Source organism: Halictus rubicundus, chromosome 6, assembly GCF_050948215.1.
Source record: "Halictus rubicundus isolate RS-2024b chromosome 6, iyHalRubi1_principal, whole genome shotgun sequence".
Lineage (NCBI taxonomy): Eukaryota > Metazoa > Arthropoda > Insecta > Hymenoptera > Halictidae > Halictus > Halictus rubicundus.
The window spans coordinates 3,975,427-3,999,744 of NC_135154.1; the positions used below are offsets into that span (position 1 = coordinate 3,975,427).

At 37.2% G+C, this 24,318-nt stretch overlaps 1 protein-coding gene across 1 annotated transcript in view; it reads right to left on the reverse strand.

Annotated features, from left to right (window-relative positions):
* Nucleotides 1-24,318, reverse strand: part of Glurib (Glutamate receptor IB) — a 537,924-nt gene that overhangs the window by 214,292 nt on the left and 299,314 nt on the right. The window contains exon 2 of the mRNA XM_076789508.1: nucleotides 4,134-4,283. Coding sequence (XP_076645623.1) covers nucleotides 4,134-4,283 — 150 coding nt within the window. The remainder of the gene's footprint in view (nucleotides 1-4,133; nucleotides 4,284-24,318) is intronic.

A 24,318-nucleotide genomic window follows, 5' to 3' on the forward strand; every position in this document is an offset into this window, starting at 1 on the left:
AGCATTAATACAATTAGCGGGGCTTTCCTAAGTACCGTAACGTGCTGCGGAGAGTCGGCCTCTGCCTCTTGGACTTGGCCCAAATATTCACGATTCCGAGGCCAAGCCACCGGCGGGGGCGACCTGTCCACGAATTCTATTACTGAGCCCGTTGTATTGCCCCGATATGACCCATTGTGCCCCGCATATTTTCGGGCGGTAGTCGTTCACTGATCAGAAATTGGGGGCAATGTATTCAAAGGCGAAGTGGGAGCCAGTGCTCCGAAAGGCGGAAGGAAATAATAGTAAACAGTAAAAAAGTATGCAAATCGGAACACTCTGAGAAATCGAAATTTAATCTTTGTTCGCTTTCGTGATTGATTCTGTAAGACAAATAGATGCCCCTGATTGTTATTATATTTATCGCCATGCCTACAAAACATTAATAACCGATATAGACATATATCAACAGTGCATAGTACATTTGTACATCTTTTAAAAACGAATAGAATTCTCAAAATCGGACCAAGCTTACTTTCTTTTTAGCAATTACAAGCATTGGTTTACTGACGCTCAGAAAAGATTTTTAAAAAATTTCAATTGGTAGGAATCACGTGAGAAAATATAGTAGGCACTTTTTAAAACTTGTTTACTCGAGCCCGTAAAGAAAATGTAAAATATGCGTTTTGTAGACCTATGTTAATTATACACATGCTGAAAATTTCATGGAAATTGATTAATTCGACCGATTTTAGTGTTAAAATTCTATGTCAATAGTTTTTTTTGTAGGTAGACGCATATGAGGGGACATATGAAGGTCAACTCCGTTTTTTAAATTAGAATGATATACTTTGCCATTTACTATCTAATGAGGTGTTTTACGACGCATACAGTGATCTACGAGTCAAGGTCATTCAAGATCGTTGAAGGTTGGAAAATATTGCAATGGAAAATATTGCTACTTCGAGGAACTGGTCGAACACTTCGGTGATTTACTTACCTAATGATACACTGCTAATCTACCTGCTCTAAATGATGACCTTGAGCATCAATGCATGCTCTAAGCGTACTAATGTTCGCGTATGTCTGTTATTAGCCCTTTGAACTCGAAGCTATTTTAACTCCAAAACAAAACATTTCTTCCAACTTACATAGTTACCCTTCTATATATTTTTTTTCGAGTTATACATACGAAAATGGCGGAATTTATTCGTGCAATACTGAAATGTTTAGAAATTTATTAAATACACACAAATTTAATAATGTGAAAAATATTTTGAATAATGATACAGCAATTTTTAGTGGCCGCTTACACTCGCTATTCGAGTGCTAAGGGTTAGTTGTTGTTTTAGATCGGTTACGTGTATAAAATATTTTCCATCGCAGTTGACCTTCAACTATCTTGAATGTCCTTGAGTCGTAGGTCATTTGTACGCGTCTTGAAACACCCTATTAGATACTAAATAGCAAAGTACATCATTCTAATTTAAAAAACGGAATTGACCTTCATATGTCGTCTACGCGTCCACTTACGAAAAACCACGCAAGTTTCGTATGACATATTTTTTCTATCGTCAACAGCAAACCGAGTTATTCAGGAGGCCTGTTTTAGGTGACTCACCCTTTATAGGAATGGGTGCAAAAATGTTGACTGTCAATGCGAATCAGTCGGTATCAAAAATGTTCGTTCGTGTGCTCATGAGCGGTTATCTCGTCGAGCAGGCTAACTTGTAGAAACCCAAGAACGTTTCAATTGAAAATCTATCGTCCCCCCTTTCCCCCCTCCCCTGTTGCCAAGAACTTCTACAAGGATTTCATTGATGACAAGACACCAATACCTTTGGCACCTAGATGCCCATTCGTTTACGGTTTAGAACAGACTCGATCAGCTTCAAAGGCAATTCCAAGCGCAGCTCGATTGGCCAACACCCTCAGGTTAGAAAGCATCAAACGACCCTGTGGATGGCTGGTCAACTCGGTCACGTTTCAAATCTACACGTTCCAGGACAAAGTGAACAATGGCTGTATAGAATCCCCAGACGACGACGTGAGAGCGGTTGAAATCGATTTCGCGTCGAGACTTTCGATCTAAATACTGCCGCGGCTACTTCTTGTTTGCGCAAGCCCCATGATTGATGCCCTCGCAACTTCGTCCCCCGCCTATCGGACTTGTTGACTTTTTATAAACCAAGTTGGAAATATTTTCGGCAACGGCGTACGTTACACGACAGGAGAGACCTGTGTATTTTTACTCTTGGTTTATTCTTTTCAGGGTATGATACCTGCCAACTAAAAAATAAAATGTTCTGTTGATCATAGCTAACCCTTTGCGAACAACTATTTTTTTTTTAGAGTATCGAAAGCAAGAATCAAAAGAGTTACGGGAACTTTTCAACAGGTTCTATTTACACCGCAAACCAATGTGAAAATTTTTAATAGTCGGTATCAAAAGTTCCGATGAGGACAGATAAAAAAGATTTTTCAAAATAAAAGTTTTAGCTTGGATAAAACTTACACAATATAACAATGGCAAACGTCTGAAATTGATATTAATAAAGTTCTCAGCTATAGTAATATTAAATAATTGTTACTGGGTCATTCCAGTCAAATCGATCACTTTTTTACGTCACGTTTCTAAATGAAGTATGTTGTAGTCCATGTCAAATTAGGAGGAGTTTAAGTCATTATTTTGCCGGTTTAGAATTTGTTTAAAAATTTTCCCATTTTGGCGAAAATGGGCTTCACTTACGAATTTTTATTTCAAGAACTGGTTGGTCGATTCATCTAAATTTTATTTAATTTTATTCAGAAAGGATTGAGCTACTGTAAAATAATTTTTTCAACCTCGAATATGACCATATTTTTTCAAAATTTTAAAATCCTTGGATCTCATCGAAAAAACGCAAAAAAAGAATTCGTTTACATTTTTTTACATTATAAAGTTAATTTTTTATGGACCCCCGGCCCCTAATTTCACATGGACTACAAAATACTTCATTTAGAACAAAATCGCCGATGGTGACGTCGAAAAGTGATCGATTTGGCATGGAATGAGCCTGCTGTTCAATATTCTGAAAATACTATTAGCTTGTGCTACAATATTTATGTAAATATTTCACAGATCTATAACAATGCAATATATTCTTACATTTCTATAATTTTTCAATCATACAACCTATCTGTATCCATTTCTCTATTGGCATTCTACAGCAGTGTGGGTTTACATGAACACCTATTCCAAATGCGCTTCGTATTTAACATTATAATATTGATTGTAACCAGACCATACAGTTTTATACACAATAAAAATTTTTACCTGGATCGTATCAAACTAAATTCTCTTAATATTCTCATTGTTTTATATTTCCTTTGTTCAGCTCGATCAGAACTACTTTAAATTTAATATTTCAAGTGATAAAAATACTTAGTCACAACAAAATTCACCTTGAAACAAATAAATGTCCTTAGCTATTTAAGAAATAAGAGTGATGCTCAAGATACTCGGTTAAGCGGAATACTCTGTATATTAGCGCTCCTATTAATTGCCAGAAGAAATAACTGTTGTCGGAAAGAGAACTCGAACATTATAGAGGAATTGCCCGAGTTTGTTCTACACAGTTTCTTCTGTCCCGCGAGAGAGTCGATTGTGTTCATCGAGCTTTGTAACGCGACGCCTGGGTACATCGCGGAAGTTATATCCGCGATAGTGTTTTCTATTTGCGGTCGATACGATAAGAAGCGGCCGGAGTCGCGTGTCGTACGTGCACATCTTCCAAAGACGAGGAACAGACGTGTTCCGATAAAGCAACGAGATTAGTATCTTCGCCGTAACAGGAGCGAAATGTTACTTATTTCGTGGCCCACATGCCGCACCGATTCGGTACGTGCCAGATTCAATAGCGTACCGCGTCGTCGCGTTTCCGGCACGTACGAACCTAAGCATTGTTGATCAGTCGTCGTCCCTGATACACGGCCGATACCGCGAACAAAAGTGAAATCGATTTCTATTCCAATACCGAAATTTCATTCGACATGCGAAAACTACGATAACAAAAATTCCCCAAACCAGCCGACACTAATTCTTAGGGAAGATCCATTAAAATGTGCTGGAACATGTACCGTAAATTCGTTCGATCGGAGAAGTTCATACTTACTAAGGCGAGATAGCTTGTAGGCATCCGCGGTATTAATTACGTCTACGAACGCCTGCAACTCGAACTTCCGAGTGCTGTTTTGGTTGTGGTTCAACATCGCATATTTGAAGGCTGACTGAACTTCGTCGGTGCCCTGCTCGAAAATTGCTCCTGGAATCAGAAAGGAAGAACGTTCACATACTTAGAGAAACGATTTCCTATATAAAACAGGGCAGTAAATATTTCGCTTTGTATAATAGCATGGCAATAAAACAGGAAATAAATGCGTTCCGCACGACAACAATGTGAAACAATAATGCCATAACATTTCATCGGTAGAGAAATATTAAAACCGGACTGCAAGGTAAGATCATAATTGCAGATCTATATCTGAGTCCCACAGCAATTTATTTAGTAGTACTACTTGAAATTACTTTGAATTAAAAGGAAAATTTTATTTTATTGAATGGTTCTCAGCTTTAACCCCTTGCCCTACAATATCGAGTCATACTCGTGACCAAGATTCTGAACAGAGTCTAATAAATATGTATGTTATTAATTTCCTTTAAACCGAATGAAAATTCTATTTTGTAGTTGTTAATGTACAGCTATTGAAGAACATGTAGGCATACAATAGATATAAATTTTCTCCTTGTTTTAGGAAATTACGAATTACAAAAAAGTTTTAATCACTCAAACCGTAAAATAAATCGTAGTGCAAGTTGTTAATAAAGATTTTAAACCCTCACTACATTTTCCCATAAATATGGGAAGACACGTGTTTTTTATAAACACTAGGTACAGCACAATGAAGTATTAGAATTTAGTATGCATCATTCGCATAGGTTTATTTAACACCGTGACTGCCAAACTAGAAACCTCAAAAATTCCACAAAAACAAAGCAAGTTATTTATTAAAATAAAGATTGAAAAAAAATTGAACGTATCCTAATTGAATTTGGTACAATGAATGTATTAACGTAAAAATTCATTTTAAAACCTGGACAAATAATTCCGTCACCCACATATGGGTGACATGGCAGTCAACGTGTTAAATATAAAAGAAATTTTTCGCGGGGACCTGGAGACTTTTGCCCTGTATTTTGTAAAAAAGTCTTGCAATGTCTCGATGAATACAGTCTTCTTACTTTAAGAAGGCAATGCAAACCAGCCAGTTTTAGTGTTTGACAAATATTAACGTTTCTTTTATCCGCCGCTGTGTATCGATAACGAAGGGGAGGCATGGGGTCAGCGGGTCTCCGTGAATTCTTCGGACCCGTAGAAAATACGATTATTCCATATATGAACCGCGAAATAGGGTGTAATAATCCGACGCAGCACCCTGTATTGGATGTACGATCGCATAGTGCTCCGTTTGCCAGTGGCCCTCATGTGGCACAGTGGTACGAGCCAACGTCTGCTCCGCCACTGTCGGCACGCGACCCTCGTGTAATTACGTCGATCCATTCCCTGTTAATAGTCAGTAATACGCGCTGATATTAATACTATCGTGTATTCAATAGTTTACCCTAAACTATCGTATATATTACCGATATTCTGCTCAATTTCTCATTCTATTATCCATCAATGTCTCGAATGATTCACTATCGTCTCGGCCCCACTCACCGTTAATCTCAAAAATAACAATCACGTTGCAAGCACATACATTCAGAGCATCCATTCCTTCATCTAGAAATTCGAAATATTAAGATAATTAATGGAATAATCTCCTAAGCGACCACCTGATTTATTTGACATTGAATTACCTAATAAAGCATGACACATGAAATTTTTTTATCGATAATGTAACTTTATATGAATCTAAAGACATTGTTCATTATTTTTGTTCGGAGTTCATTTCTGCACATTTCTAAATCGATTGATTTATGTATTATGATGTTAATCAGTCTACTTAACCCATCAACAGATAATCATTCTTGCAACTATAACTGATGCTGATTAGGACTATTAATGTTTTATATTATTTTCCGAGGTAATTGTTCTCAGTCTTTCTGTTGCTCCTATTGTAACAGCTGTTCGTTTAATCTACTCGCCAGAAGCTGAATAATTAAATGACGATTGTAATATTCTGGGTCCAAATAGACCCAGGCTCCGCCGTCGGAGAGTTGAGTATAACGAGCCGTTTTCTATCGGTAAAGGAATTTTGTATGAACTTAAACGTATATCGTTCATTGGTTTCGTATGAATTAATGTGAGCACAAATTGAACAATTAATCAATTTATGCATTGCTTTGTAATCGAGTGCGCTTAAAGAACGGTTCGTTACAATTTCATTGTTTTGCTTGAGCGAACCTACATAGGGAAACCCTTTTGTAAGCGTCGTCGCCGGATTTTTTAAAAACAGCAAAAGATGGTGCGAGAGATATTTTTAGAGTCACAGGAAAATAAGCGGTGGCGTACCCATTGAAATGATTTTCTTTATGGTTGTGGAAATCGCGCCGCTGAATTTGACTTTATTTTAGGCGTTCCTGTTTCTTTTCGGAATGAGAGAACTTTTCACGCGGCTGGGAAGGTGCGCGCCGTAACGTTACGTAATATTATTCCAGGATTTTTCTTATTTCTCAGTCGGTTTCTTTCGCGCCGGGGCCCGCTGTTAGAGGCACGTTCCGCTTTTCACAATTTCTCCTCGTCGTCGGGAAGCCGGGAAATCCTTAAAGAATCGCGTATCACTGCAAAGCGAATCACGTAGCTTTATAAAATCAATCGTCAGAGACGCGGACGCTTCCCTGCAAAATAAACAGTCAACAATCATGACATTTAAACACTGCTACGTCCACTTTGTATTATTCCATAATCTACGACTAGGACATTTACAATCTGAAACAAATTATGGCACACTCACACCACTTTTATTCATTTTTTTTAAATCACTTGCAAGGATATCTATCTACAGGGTGAGTCACCAAACGTTAGCACCTCAAATATCTTTGTTGTTTCTAAAGATACGTAAAATATGGTAAGGACAAAGTTGAATGGTACAATGGGGCTGACACGATGCAAAAAAGAATTTTGTTTTTATGTCATTTTTTTGGAGATATCAAGGTCACCTTGACTTTTTTAAATGGAACCACCCTTTTTTAAACACCTACAATGATAGTCCCTTTCATTAGGAATTCAGTGACTATAATTAGTGCAAGGTCATTCAAGGTCAAGGACAGAAAAAACGTATAAAACTAAAATATGAAGCAGAATACGTTTATCACGGTTGAGACTTGTAGGAAATAGTAAACATACTATGGTCGTAGTTAAAGTAAACATACTAAGGTCCTTCAATGTTATTCAGCATTCTTATTTACTATCAGTATGTTTCCAAACGCGATTCCGCTATGTTATATTCGATGACTGAAAAGTGTGATATGATCACGATTTACTGAGAATGTAGAAAAAATGCAGTGCAGGCTCGACTACTTTATGAAGAAAGGTACCCCGAGCGAAACACTCCGTCTAGACATACTTTCACTAATACGTACAGGTTGTTTCGAAGTACTGGAAGTGTACATGCAAGACAGTACAAACGGAAGAATCCCACGACTAATGAAGACAATGAAATTAATATTTTAGCAGCTATAGCTGTCAATCCTCGCGTGAGTACGAGAAAAATTGCCCGGGAAGCAGGCATAAGTCAAAGTAGGGTAATACGAATTCTGGCCCGACATTTTCATCCGTTCCACATATCGCTCCATCAAGAATTGCACGGGAATGATTTTCAAAATAGAATTAACTTTTGTCAATGGGGATTGCTTCAAAATCATTCATTTTTTTCTAATGTCTTGTTTACGGACGAAGCAACATTTACTAATCATGGCCAAATTATACATTTATAAAATACAGATATTCTGCTTCCATATTTTACTTTCATACGTTTTTTCTGTCCTTGACCTTGAATGACCTTGGACTAATTATAGTCACTGAATTCCTAATGAAATGGACTATCTTTGTGGGTGTTTAAAAAAGGGTGGTTCCATTTAAAAAAGTCAAGGTGACCTTGATATCTCCAAAAAAATGACATAAAAACAACATTTTTTTTTGCATCGTGTCAGCCCTATTGTACCATTCAACTTTGTCCTTACCATATTTTACGTATCTTTAGAAGCAACAAAGATATTTGAGGTGCTAACGTTTGGTGACTCACCCTGTATATACATTTTGATACTCTGTACCAGGGACCAAAAAGAACAGTCATTCTAAAATTTTCTACGATAAAAATCATTAATAAAAAGTTGATTGTTATTGAAATTTAAGATAATCTACACAAAATATTATATTTGTTGGGAACTTAATTGAAGCCACTCACGAATGTATTTGAACACTCAACTTAATTCTTTATTGTTCAAATAATTGATTATGAATATAATATAAAGAAAAAAATTCGAAGAACAAAATGATTAAAAAATTTCGATTTTTATACTTTTTGGTTACAAATAACAGTTATTAGTGTCCAAAGAATTGATTCCTCCTCGATAACTGTTATCGATGATGAAAAACTGTTTCGATTGCTCAAAGCAGTTATCGATGAGAGAAGTTAATTTCGAACGCTCATAACAGTTATAAATTTCTCTCATTGATAAATGTTATGAGCAATCGAAATAAAATCTCATTGAGAACTGTTATGAGCGATCGAAATAAAATTCTCTCATTGATAACTGTTATACATAAGCGAAATGAATTTCTCTCAACGATAACATTTACCAACAAGACACAAAATTTTCGGTTACTTACAATCTTCATTTGTAACCAATACGATTTTAGTCGATTAAATACTTATTATTCCATGACTTTTTTCTTTTTGGTTATAACAACTTTTTGGTTATATGGTGCTTGCTCTATACAGTAAATAATAAGACAAAATAAAACTGTACTAAATAAATGTAAATGACTCTAAAATGTGAAAAGACTCGAATGGTGGGCACAGAAAATCGTATTCGTGTAATACGTAGGTGAATACATAGAAGCCAATCTTGGTGGGACAAAATGAAAGCATATTACATAATAACTCTGCATAAGGAGTAAATAGTTTGTTAACCCTTAGCACTCGACTGATGACTTTGAAACACCACTAAAAATTGCTATATCATTATTGGAAATGACATTACATTTGAGTATTGTGCGAGCAAATTGCATCAGTTTAATATGCATAAAATCAAAGATATTATAGAGAATGGAAATATTCTAGGTCCGAAAATATATTTAGCTTTCGTGTTAAGATAGTTCAGAGTGCGAAGGGTCAACACAGTCTTTACCCAATATATGTCCCAAATATTTAACCGATAAAAGTCCCAGAACTATCCCCACTGCCGGGGAGACCTCTAGAGCATACCTGCCCTTTTCTACGTTCGGCAGTGTATCAAAGAATAGCACATATCTTCCAACCGATGTATGTCCCAAACCAGACCCGGATTTGGGACATATATCGAGTAGACACTGTATTTGGTAACAGTGCCATTCCTCTGCAAAACTTAGATCCAACAGTTTAGTACTTTTTTGACAATTCCCAGTACGCTTCTACCTTGTAAAATATTAGTATGATGAGCAAAATCCTGAATGCAAATGTTTTCAACAAGCACTGTAAAGGGGAATTTGTTAACTTTAGAACATGTAGAGGAAATGTTTCATAATGAAGTGAAGTAAACTGATACGATCGTATTCATTTTAAATCCTGGAAATAATTATCCTCCAAAGATTACAAGTCCAAATGATTTTATATCCGTGTGGATAGTCACAAAGTCAGTAACTTTAATATTAAATATGCTTGTACTTTAGCATAAGTGATTGTAGTATTAATAGAAATTTTTGTAAGATTATAAAATTCTGTTACTCTAACAATGCATACCATGAGACAGAATACTTAATGTCGAATAATCAAATTACGTTAAATTTTAAATTGCAAATGGAGTTTTCCCTTCATAGTGATATTTACGGAACACGTAATTCGGATGATGAAAACATTACTTTAATGAAGAACAAATGAATTGCGCGTTATGGAATTAAATTCTCACAAAATACGCACAGATTTTTGGGCAAACGCAATTATATTTTGAATCCGAGTTTTACATTCAGACGCGTAATATAACAATGGTAAAGGGAAAGATGATGAATGCGCTAAATTAATGTAACGATGAATATGAGTTTTTTTAAATGAGTTAAATTCCAACATTCAAATTGCGACAAATTTTTTTCAATTTCAAGTAGCTTGGCACGAGATTACCGAAAACTGAAACAGCTCGAATCATAAGTGCCTGATTGTCGTTGCAGAATTTCATCCTCGCGACTCGTCAAACTTTTCCCAACTACATCATTCCAAACTTATACTTCCGAATTAGCAGTGTCTTAATCTGGATTTCCACGTGTGTAATACACGCTATGAGAAGTTGTGAAGAAAGTATTTCAGATGGCTGTATTACCAACGTTACCGTATTGTTCGACGTTGTTTGTTAATATTTCCATTTGGTTTTTTATAGCTCCAATAGCTTATTCTGTATAAACTATTTAACATTAATATAAAATCCGGTTCCGCGAATTATTTTGTGCGTAATTGCGCCACGTAAGCGTTTGATCTAATTAAGTGCAGTTAGTTTATACTCGATAATAATTACTACTAGACTGCGGGTCGTTATGCAAAATAAAAATTGTTCGCATCAACTGCAACACAAAAATTTCTTTCAGCCTTTTAATAATGTTCATAGGTTGCAACTAGTCCAGTGATGCTCTTAAATTTTTAAATGTGTTTACTGCTTTAAATTGCATCTACCCATTTTTTGTCATAAATGCATAAAATCCACTAATTATTACATTTCACAATATATTAATATTTTGTAATAAGTTATGAATAACCTGTAGAGATTTACACGTATACTTCCGATTTCAGTCTGAAATTTAAATGCGTGGAGGAGTTAAAATGCAAAGAGTGCTACGTAGAATTTTTCTCGTTTATGTCTCGTCGGAGAAATAAATTTTTGACTCTGGTGGAAAAGCTTGCGCCTGGAAATGCACATCTTATGTACACATATCACATGATCTTCGTATAGCGTGAACCATATAATATACTCAATCCCGCTATTTTTATTTTTATTCAGAGTTTATAGGCACTTCCAGTTAAGTTTCCACTGGAAACTATTATATGTCATTTTATGTTTGTAGTGCACGAGGAGAGGATTTGTGTTTTCTGCACTCTATTTACGGGTGCACATAACATAAATGTATACATAATTTGACAAGCTCAATCTTCCTTGCATTGCTGAACAACGTCTGGAACGACGTGGAACTATTAACGACGGTGAAATAACAAAATCGAGATTAAGAAAACATTTCTTAATGGAGATCCAACGGAACTGGCCAGAGTGGAAAACATAGATTAATCTTTTCATTTTCTATGATATCCTTAAATGGCTCAAAAAAATCCATTTTTTCTTTAAAACAAGATCGTGTATAGAAGGGCTCGTCATACACAGTGTGTTAATTGCATTCCTCAAACTGAAACTGATTTTTTCGCCTTCAAGGTCACGGTGTATAGGCCGATGAACTTATTTTGACGTCGACTACCGCATCGCGTTAGAAAAAATACATGTTAATATGCAAAAGAATGCGATGATCTTGAAGAAACCGTTAAAATTACCGTTGATCACACCTTGAAACCATGTACGATCCTATTTAGTAATTTTTTCTTACTTTCAATAGTAGTGTAAATAATTTATGTGCTCGAGTTAAAATTACCACCCTGTATAAGTTAGATTAAAGATAGGAGGCTGTGCTTAGTGAAAATTTGGTTGATTTTATATGAAAATAATAATGTTCGTACTGCTATAATGGCGACATTCGTCCGCAAACGAAAATATAAGGAACTTATGAGAGTACAGTGTTTACTCAATATTTGTCCAAAACACGGGTCCAGCCTGGGACATAGATCGGTTAGGAGATACTATTCTTTGATGCTCTAGAGGCCTCGGTTCACGGCCCCTCGCAGGGTATACCCCGCGGCAGTAGGCATAGTTCTGGGACTTTTATCGGCTAGGCATTTGGGACATATACAGAGTAAACACAGTGATTATTATGCACAACTGTTTCTGAGAAGGACATGACACGAGAAAGGAAAACATAATGTTCATAGATGTTACTTCGCAAACTAAGGTCCACACTCTAATCGCAGCGATCAATTCGAACCCCGGATTTTTCTCTCCACCCTTCCTGTCCCCGAGTTTCCATTATCACTCGAGAAAATCGTACGAATGAATCTGAAAGAAGAGAGCAGTGGGCTCTGCGTTAGATCTGCGTCAGACTTTCCTACGATGCTAGCAGTCGTTCCTGTGTCTTCGATGCCTGGTCGGAAAATCTTGTAATGAGTCCGAGGAGAAAACAGTCGGGCGAACGAATAACAAGCGAGTCGAAGGAGTCGAGCGTTGAAGTGGAAACTCGACTCGTCTGCATTGATATTGCATTCCCTTGTTACATAAAAAGGGAGCGATAGCCGAAGCACGCGTACTCGATACTTTTAAATACCAGTCTAGATACCCCCGTTTATCTCGGGTAAGATTGACAGGTCGGGGCGTCGCCTGTTTCCAATAGAGTATTCTTTAAAACTTACTTAACTTTAAAAACAAATTCTTAAGGCACACATTCTTCCAATATCGCACGAAATTCCCTACTCTATATCTCTTAATATTAATACAATATTAATTATCTATATTAATACCAACCTGTACTACTTATCCTATTCTAATGCTAATGACATTATAACCACCACCTGTCCATTTCGGTTTTCTTATTTTGTCAACTTTTCGAAAGCAGTCTATTATTTACCTTGCAATACGCAAATATGGTGCTCGCGTATTTTATCCCTGTGGTTATATTATGTGTATTATAATGATACGGAGGATATAAATTGTCAGGCCCAACATCTCAGATGGGTACCAGGTTGTGAACAGAAGGGTTGGACAGAAAGAAAGCAATAGCCAAAGTACGCGTACCTGAGACGCCGAGTACTTTTAAATACCAATCTGGATACCCCTGTTTATCTCGGGTAGCGTTGACAGGTGGGGCGCCGCCGCGCGTCTATTGATTGGTGCCCAGTCCTCCCCCCCACCACGGTCTCACACTCACATCGATTCCTCTCGCCCTGCACCCCTGCGACTCTGTCCTTCAACCCTATCCCACCCTCTTTCTTCCACCTAGCATTTTCTGTCTGCCATCCTTCACCCTTCTTTTTCTCGGTCTTTCATATTTTTCTTTCACCTCCGTGGCTCGCGCTTCTCTTTATCTCTCTCTCTCTCTCTCCCTCTCTCATGGTTGCGCTTAGACATCGGTATTCGTTTGCTTCTAGATCCTTGGCGCTTCTTGCATTCCTCGGTTCGCTTCTTCAGCTCGTTCCGGTGTCGTTTTTCAGAAACTTCTTCGAGCGATCTATGCTCTTTTTTCTTCTCTCTCTCTCTCTCTTTCACTTCTTTCCTCTCCTCTCATCCTCAGATGGCATTTGAGAACGTAGGAATTCGTACCCTGGAACCAGTTCTTTTCCCGTTCTGGAATTCCTCCCACTGGTTCTCGTCGCTTCTAGCACCACGGACCGCCTTCGCAGTTTCGTTTTTCTCGTTGGCCACTTAATTGTTCCCCTCTGTTCTGTAATTTATTTCAATTCGTTCCTGTTGTTCTTTCACCGGTCTGCTCACCGACCGCTCGTCCTTTTTCTTTTTGCCCCTACCACTCTTTCTCTCTCTCTCTCTCTCTCTCTCTCTCTCTCTCTCTCTCTCTCTCTCTCTCTCTCTCTTTGAGCCAATCAGCAGACCACCCCCGCATACCTACCCCTCCGCCCCCTGGCACCGTGAATTCTTAAAACTCTCGAAATCTCTTTTCCCCCCTCTGTGTGTTTACCTTTTCTTCCGCTGGTCTTTCGATTTGCTCGCTCCCCTCGCCGCGGCCGGATCGTTTCCGCAATTCCTTCGCCCTGTATACTTCCTGTTTCTGACACTTTTCGGTTTGCTTATCCGCGGAATGGAGGGAGCTTTCCGAACCCATAAGTTACAGAATAAGAAATACACCGAGGAGCGAACTTGAACCGATGAAACCATTCTTTCAGAAAATCATTGTTCACGTATTTATTGACAGGTTAACTGCAGAACAATTATCTCGCCTCCTCTAAAAAAAAAAAAATATCTCACAAAATCAAAGTCATTGTAGTCGAATCTGCAGAGTTAAGATTTAGATCGTATAGTTTTGCATTGTGAAAGAGAATGTACTCGGACAATGGTACCCTCTGTTTCTCGTTGACGATCATATATACAGACTTTACTCGATATATGTCCCAAATATCTCGCCGATACAAGTCCAAGAACTATCCCCACTACTGCGGGGTATACCCCGTGAGGGGTCTCTGGCCTCGAGAAATGAAAAATGTTGAGAAATCAGGAACACTAGTTGAAACCTAAATTTATCGACAGTATCAAACGAATCCCAACTCCACCCCAGTATCAGAGCTTCACTGTATTAGAATCGTCATTGGTTTCGTTGAAAGTAACATGTTGATAGGCGTGTACTACTACGGGCAAAGTAATCGAAACCAGAACCGAGTTATATCGATCCATTGATCGAGTCATTACAGTACACCGATTCCTGACTGCGCGTGCACGCTATAGCGAATCGATTTCCTTTCTGCCGATAAATCTTTGTAGACTGTGGTTAACGAAATAAGAACGATCCAGGAGAAAATAACTCCATTGGTATCGCTGCTTCGAAATCCCGTTTAACGAAACTTCGAAATTCGGTATTACCACCTGTACTTGAACGCATTACATACCATCGATTATTTAATATATTTTTAGAAATACATAGCAATTTTAATCGTGAATCTACGCACACTTCTTTAGAATTTATTATATTAATCCACATGTCACGATTGTACAATGTTCAATAACATAGGACATAGATAGTTCTTAATTTTAACGTATATTTTTATGCCGCAAATGTAAATCAATGAAATCTATAAGAGTGTTCCTACTTGTCGACAAGAACATAAACCAAATAAAACTATTTTGATATGCACAGTAAACATGTATCCGCATAAAAGACATCGAAATAAAACACTATGAATAATTCCCCAATTATAGAACATTAATCAATATTTTATTGCTTTTCAATTATTTACATACAGTAGCCATTGTGTGTAAACATCTGTACTGTACACACGATTATAATTGGAGCTTCTGTAAAAATTGTTGGTAAGCTGGATCAGAACAGAAGGCATTTTATATGACTCGTTCCGAAATTATTTATTAAGCCCGGAATTTGTACCTTCTCTTTTAATAATTTTTTACAGAATTTTGTGGATTCTCGTTGGCTTTTTAATAAATTTAATGAAAACATTTTGTGAAAATGTCAGACATCAACTCCGTTATTATATAGAATATCAACGTTTAATTGCACAAAGGGTATTGCTATTAAAACAAAAGAATTCAGGTTAACGCGGAGTTTCATGGTACTTTAAACAGTGGATGCATAATATAGTTCGTATAATGCTTTATTTAATAAGTACATGTATTGCGAAACATTTCGTGCGTCTAATTAACCGAATTCAAATTAGGCAGGCGGTATTTCTGTTCTATGTATTATATAATAGCTCTCCACCCTGCACCGTATAAACACATCGTTATCCTCGTCATAATGCTTGCAATTGAATCCGTTTGGCCCCTTAAAAGCGAGCTAGAGAAAGTGTGTGTGCGAGAGAGAGAGAGAGAGAGAGAGAGAGAGAGAGAGAGAGAGAGAGAGAGAATGATCAAAATAGGCACGCGTCATTAACCAATGAAGCAGTAGTAAAGTTTGTACATCGCCTCCTATTAATTATGTTATAAGCTCAGAGTTATACTACAATCGTGAAGAAGAGAAATTATAAAAGCTACAGTCAACTACAGTCAACTCATAGCTGCTGGTAGGTAATTAGTGACGATATCAGTTTAAATCGATAAATTGTTGCATTTGCATGTGGTGCGTCGACTTAATTTCTCGAAAGCTCGAACGATCATCTTCCGTTTTGAGAGGAAAAGAGTGAACTTGTATCTGGCCATTGATAGTGTGTAAAGCTGAACCTTTTATGTGACTGATAATTATGATAAGTAAATATTTTTAATAAGACACACAGTCAAAAATCAATTTGTTTTAAAATCTATTGTACTTGTAATTATTAGATGTGTATTTTTGAATACACGAATTTTGAAAAGTCCCTGCCGTATTTAAAGTTTTTCGATTACTTTTTTCAGCCAAGAAGTCACGAAGTTGCAACGATTCGTATATGCCTAATAATGGATTCGCTCTTTCTCGATTTTCACTTTGACTGCAAGCATAACCTAAGAACAAACAGATACAACAAAGGACAGAACCAGAATCGCTAGATTACGACTTGTCCCCCCTACTCTACCTTCCCCTTCTACGACGCTGTTCCACCACACTTCAGCCACGGCCTGGTCACGTGAGGCCTCTTATCATCTCTGTCGTGCACTTAGACCAATATATACTTATACATCGGCTTCGGATAACATAGCCTGTCCCAAGATTATATCATCTACCAGATGACGGTTATGGACAAAGTGCTATATAGTCTGTTGAGAAGTCGCAGTTCCACGAAGCTAAATTGTGTTAGAGGGGAAAGGGAGGAGTTGCCGTATCTCATTCTGTATAAATAATTTTATTTCATATCTCATTAATTTTTATTTTATTCTTATTATTTTAATTAGTGCTCTAACTCATTTTATCAACTATAAATTATTAAATTTTAATGTAGATGTTGATAATATGAAATCTGTATTTATTTTTTCACAACTTACTGTACTAAAACAAAGGATAGTAAGAATAATACAGGGTGGACCTTTTAAGTAAGGCCACCTAAATATCTTTTCAGGTTATTGTGATGCAAAAAATATTTGTTACGTAATACGAATTTGTTACGAAATGTTACGAATACACTGTCCACCATTTTGAATTATCTTGTGACGTCAATTAAGAACACCAGTACTCCGTTTTATCTTGGAACGCTGCGTCCTGTGCATATACTATACCTATGCCGGGTAGTATATATGGTCTAAGGTCGTGCATGTGTCTCAATGTCACGTGACTAATTCGGTAGTGACAGAAAGGAGAGGATAACTTGTTCCCCTCTATTCAAAGAAAGACGAAACATTGGTACTTTAATGTACTATAGGAATGTAACTGAGTCGAAACATCGCTTCAGAAAAATCGTTGAACCGATGAAATCCGCAATTATAATTGCGCTAACCTAATACAATGTTTACTCTATATATGTCCTAAATACCTAGCCGATAAAGGTCCCAGAACTATCCCCACTGACGCGGAGTGTACCCCGTGAGGGGCCAAGAAGCTCGAGAGACCTCGGTTGCCGAGGAGTGTAACATAATACGAGTCGGGCATATCGGTGTGAGACCTCTACTAATCCAATAACAAAACTTCCTTATTTTGCATTATTTCCTATTTACACTATTGTCCTATTCCACGTTCAGCATAGATCAAGGAATAGTATCTCCTGGCCGATATATGTCGCTGGCTAGACCGGTGTTTTGGACGTATATCGAGTAAACACTGTACATTGATGTCCACGAATTCGTTGATCGTTTCAAGCATTTCTGCAAGTGTCATATATGGCGTTTCGTTCGAACATCCGGTGTAATTCGAACGTTCGACCGAAATGCCCGGTGAAATTTTCTAGAACGGTGAACGCTATTTGAACACTATTCAACGACCGCTCATGTTTTCCAGTTTAACGAGAAAACGCGTGGCGCGACGGCAAACGCCCGCGAAACACCATAAACTGGACCGGGATCCATTGGCGACGAGTGGCCGCCATACTAAAAGATAAACAGATAAAACTAATGGAAACCGTCGGGGCGAGTGGCAGTAACCGAAACGTAACTACATTGTCGACCGACCGGCGTCATTCGGGTTGTAATGAGTATTATTCGAAATCTCTCCGGTTCCGCTCGCTGCGTCGATCATTTCAAGCCTCGCCGATCAAACTTCCAGCCAGTTTTCCTTCCGCCTCGAATCGTTCCGATTCAGCTCGATCCTCGAGTTTCCTTGGTTACTTAAACGTCGTGAGTTTTGTATTGACGGGCCAATACCACCATCCCAGTACGACGGAAGGAGCTCTTACAAGTTGTCGCATTAAACTATGCAGTTGTAACTATTATTCGATTTGCGATTCGGTTCGCTCCGCTAACGCGCCACGCTTCCAATGATGCAGAACACTAAGGACAAGGACCGTTCGATTGTAACGACTAGACAGCGGAAGTTTATGTACAATTGTATCTGCACCAGGTAAATTCGTTGAAATTTCAAGTGAATGAAGATCCGACATCCTTTGTGGAATTAATATATGAAAAATATTATTAACACTAGAACTACCACAACAGTCAAAATGACTGGTTTGACAACTTTAATTTAGAATTCCTACTTCATGTTATATTTTATCTCCGCAATGATGTAATGACTTTTGCAGGAACAGCTAAAGGAGTAATATAATAACCTTTAATTTTGTTTTATTCATTTAAAATAAAAGTAATTTTTTATCATGGCTACTTATACCAGTACCAGTCAATTTAACTGGTGTGAACTTATTGAACCGTATAGTATGAAGGGAAGGACCATAACAACCGACAATTTTTTTACAAGCTTGTCGCTGGCATATAAATTATTAGCCAAAAGAACCACACTGGTTGGCACAATACGCGGAAACAAAAGAGAACTCACAAAAATTTGTAAAACGAAGAAGGATACCATGGCTCGCTTTTCGTCGCTGCTGTATCGATCAAATGAGATTACGCTCACAATTTATAAAAGTAAGCCGAAGAAGAAAGTTTTTATCCTGAGCTCAAAACATAAAACCGTCAAAATTGGAAAAAGCGAAAAGGGCCTACCTGAAACGGTTGAATTTTATAATAAAACAAAATTTGGGGGAGATATAGCAGACCAAATGGCAAAAAAATATAGCGTGAAGTCGGGATCAAGAAGATGGCCACTTCAAGTATTTTTTAATATTTTAGATTTAGCTGTCATAAATGCCTGGATTTTATTTAAGGAAACCACAGGTGAGCAGATATCCAGAAAAGATTTTATGTTTCAATTAGCAGATGAACTTGCCGCTGACTATGAAAAATCACGAGAGCATCTGAGATCCAAAGTACGCCAAAGAACTCACCTTATTCACGCAAATGGTGTCGGATAGGGTACTGTAATAATAATAAGACTACCACCATTTGCAATCTTTGTAAACAATATGTATGCGGAAAATGCACGCAGGAGAAACTTTACGTTTGTAAGAACTGTGACGAATGATAACTTTTGTACCTAATAATTTAAGTTACATTTGTACTTTATTTATTCTATTACGTTTATTATTTTTATATTATTATATCGTACTTCTTATATTTACCAATGGGAATTTATTTTAATATTCTTGTTACCAAAGATTTTGGTACTAAATATTCTTCATTATTGTACTGATTGTTATTATTATAGTTGTTATTATATAGTTTTTATGATCTCAGAACATGCAGTTCCTTTCGTAAGATAATAATAAATCAATAAATATAAAAATATTCTACTCATTTTGACTGGTTTTGGTAGAGATAGCTACGTCTCAACTGTCGGTAGTTCTAGTGTTAAACTTCCGTAAGTTATTATTTCACGTCCCAAAGTCATTTGTACTCACATTTTACTATTTTTACACGCCGTTTTAGCGCAATGAACGTGGCACAAAATATTTGCTTGTGTCGTCGATTAAGAAATTTCTTCGAATAAAAGTGAAGAAATAAATCCCGTTAATAAATTGTGAGTTTGTTATGGCAGGAAGAAAGTGTAGCTATACACGAAATTCGTTAAGCTTCTATGGTGAATCATGTTGTTTCATGAATATATCATATACCAGTGACTGAAAGCTTATTGATACATTTCATTCCTCGGATCTTGAACTACATCTAGAAACAAAAATTTTAGGATTCACGCAACATTTTTGAAATAGGGTTTTGACCGGCTTTTCGGATCAAATATCCCACTGTGCGGCACACCTATCCCGCGGTCTCGGTGTCGCGCGACACACTTTCCATTTCCCGTATCCCGGCTATTCTCGCGTAAATCCGGAAATCCCGAAAAATGCTTGACGAATCCACCAAAGAGCCGTAAACTCCGGTGTTAACGGCGTTCCCGGCAGAAAGTCACACGGGTGTCCCTCCAGCCGCCCTAATCAGAGCTTCAAGCGAAATAATATGCACGCGTGATCCCCAGGACGCGTGTCCTGTTCCCGGCGCATCTCGGGTAATCCATTTGTCAAGGGAGTCGCACAGACACGTGAGCTACGGAGATTCATAAGGTTAACTGTGCAGAATCCGTCGTCCACCGGATAGACGGTGTTCCGTGAGCTAATCAACGCGACGCGTCGCGTCGGCTCCATGACAAATTCAATTCGCCGACAATGACCTAATGAGCTAACTCGATTTAAATCTGCGGCCGATATCCTTCCGCGAAGTCTACTGACTGAATAGCGGAGCGTGCACGCTATCCACGGAGACGTCTTGTCGCTGAGAAGCCCCGACGATCCGATATTTTGTCCCTTAAGATATTCCGGGGATTTAAATTAAGTTCTTGCCCGCAGATATTGAATCCACTTTATGTTAATACCGAATGATCCGCGCCCCGCCCCGTCGACGCACGACGCCATTCAAGCGAGGGGATGGGGGCCCCCAGCCGAAGACGAACGGCTGAATAATTTCCGAAAGCTTCTCGCGAAGAAGAATCAGCAGGCTTCGGGGGGAGGAAGAAATGCCCGGCCCCTGCTGATCCGTTCCTTTAAAGAATGAACTTCGTGAATCGACTGGATGGTTTGTCCGTCGGCCTTTCTCACGGGCTTTTCTTCTCCCGCACGGTAATAATTCGATTAAGCGATTTGATGAATGGTGCCGCGGAGAATTTTCGTTCGACCTGTATGCACAACAGTGCCCATAGAAATTGCGCCACTCAAACAGTCATGTTTCTTGATTTCAACGTATATGTGTATACGCCAATCAAATCTATTCGATTAAATTTTATTGATTTTTAATGATGTTTTCTATCTACTTGTTGCTACACTCTTCAGAGAACAGAAATTAAGAATATCTTGATACTGTGGATCGAAATCAATCTGTACATCAGGGGGTGAAATAAATTGAATTGTTTTATTTGTAGCATTTATGTTTTGCAGTAAAGCGAAGTATTTGTTGAAAGGAATTCTTGTTTATAAAGTAAAATCGTTATTCCACGGAATTCGTATATTTAGAATTTTACGTCAATTATAATTCGTTATAAATAGACTTCTTCTTTGTGTATACACGCTTTTGAGGACCGCTATATCGTGGAAATATGTTAGGGGCAATGTGCACTAGAAATTGGTATTATTGATGAAGTTTATGGTCGAATAAAACAGGTCGTGCCGTTCTACACTTCGAGTTACAGGTTTAACCGGGTTATAACCGAAATAACATTTTTCAGAATGGTAGCCACGATAACTGCCGTGCCGTTTATCCGATTAATTTCATCTTTCATATATACAGACTAAATAAAATTTATTGTCAACACACGCGGTCATTTTTAACTAAACTGCACTATCTAAAAGAGATAAGTAATTCATACGATGTAATTTTTTGCTTTTACTAAATAATTCCTCAATGTATCTGGCACTATTATTCTAGAATCTACTTCTAGAATCGCTTCTAATGAAGTTTTAATAATATTGAATATGCGAAAGAATATGAACGATTTATAACCGTAAAAACTTACCCATCAACTTATTATCAAACGAACAGGGTTAAACTTTACGTAAGGAAACCAGAAATTTTTAACTTTTTTTGTGTAATCCTATAGATTTTGGCGAGAAAATGCTGAAAATCCAAATTTTAAACCTAGGAGATCAATAGTTCAAAAGTTATGCGTGCGCAAAGATGTGCGATTTTCAGCGTTTTTGACGCACGACAGTCACTATATACCAACATGGCGGTGCCCTTACCTGTCAAAAACAGTGAAAATTGCATATCTTTACACACGCATAACTTTTGAACTAGTGATCACCTAGGATTGAAAGTCTACAGGATTACATAAAAAAAAAGTTAAAAATTTCTGGTTTCCTGAGGTAAAGTTAAGACAATGAACAGAAGCCATTACTATATAATACACGGAAGCAATTAAGAATTTGAAAATTCTGAAAGTGTTCGAACGAGTAAAACATATTCATAATAAAATCCTATTTCTGTCGATATCATAATTTGGTATTGAGAGCTGAAATCACTCCTTAAAAGAACTTGACATTTTGTTTTTCATAAAATATTACAAAAAGAGTGAATGTCGTATCGTATCTACTAATATGTGTAAAAGAATTTATTTAAAAATTCATGGTTTCTGAGTTAATTGAAATCATGTTTTAAGGGACAAAAATGGGGGAGAGAGATAATTTTGCAGTATAATAGTAAAAGTATTTTGAAAAAGCATTTTATAATACTATGAATTAAAATTTTTATGGCACGTGTATGAAAAGTGGATAAAATATACGTATAAACCGAAGCTACGCTTTCGCAGAAATCACAAAGTTAGCACCTGGGTACACGATTACCACATTTACTGCGCATGTAACAGGGATAACCTTGTTTTGAACAATATTCAACGGAATTAGTTGAAGCCCCGACGTTCGTTGTAAATCAGCTTTAATCGGAAATCCGGCCATCTTCTATCTCGGTGCGCGCGCGTACAAACTCCCTAAGGTTTAGAATTTAATTCGGTCCTTATCTCGTTTCTCGGCATTTTCAACTGAAGCTTTTTTGCGCAAAAATTAGCGTAGAAACGAACTAGAAATATATCTCCAGCAATTTTCTTTTCCCTTATTGTGATAAATGATGAATCTATCCGTTTCACTTCGAAAAGGCGACATATACATGTGCAGAAGTGCAACAATAGCGTTAATATTTCGACTGACATACACATAAAATTTTACAAAATTCAAGTAACTTATTTAATAAAATGAAAACTGAAATATCTAGATTTATTATAACGATTCTCTACTGCACTGCGAATTTGTATGCAAAATGAAAATTGTCTACATTAATTGCAAGATACAAGAAACCACTTGGACATTTATTTCTTTTCTTAATCATTTTAATGAGTTCAGAATAATACAAAAATATTTTCAAATTTTATAAAATGTTCTTTTTGTTCTGTCTGTGATCTCACTTTTTATCACAAATGTATAAAATATTGCAATCTCTTACTAAATTTAATTAATACAATACATCACCGCCAAAAAGGAATTTGTGAATTTGAACGAAGAATGCAGCCAAAAAATTGTATCAATTGAAGCAGTAGAACAATGAACGATTGAATCCGAGTATACCAGAAATAAAAGCTGCTTTAACATTTTCGTTCATTCTCGTTATTCCATCAAGTTTTTATCTTGAAATTAATCACTTTTAAATTATAGTTTTCCGTCGTTACGTTTCCCCATCATGTTGCAAATGCGTATATGGGAAAGTAAACAGCAGGTCGGAACGGGTATATTTGCATAATTTTCAGACTACACTTGATACTGTCCAAAGGGCGATGACAAAGTAAGACGAGAAACTATTCGAAGTTGAAGCAGCAGTCAAAGTGATTTGTAACACCGAAGTTGGAAGAAACATTGCAACTTTCTAGTGCATTCGAATTCGACTAGTCGTGACACGTCTTAAATCTTGGCAGTTGGAAGAAGCTCGACTAGGACTGATTACAAGAAACTATTATGCCACCTGCCACCTAATTTATATTAACTAAACTCTTACGTCAAGAACTAATTTTCTAATAAGACTGAAAAGCTGATCCAGGTTTAAGAAAGAATGCGTGTCCAGTCTCGTAATAATTTCAGTGTTAAGTCACCATTTTGCCGGTTTAGAATTTGTTTCAAAATTACAGGCCTTCGAAGGTTGCAATTTTTGCCCATTTTGGCGAAAATGGGATTCACTTACCAATTTTTATCTTAGGAACTGTTTGTCCGATTGAGCTAAAGTTTTTTCTTGTTTTATTCAGAGAGGATTGGACTATTGTAAAATAATTTTTTCAACGTCAGATATGAAAATATTTTTTCTAAATTTAAAAAACCTTGGCCCTCATTGAAAAAAACGCAAAAAAAAGAATTCATTTACACTTT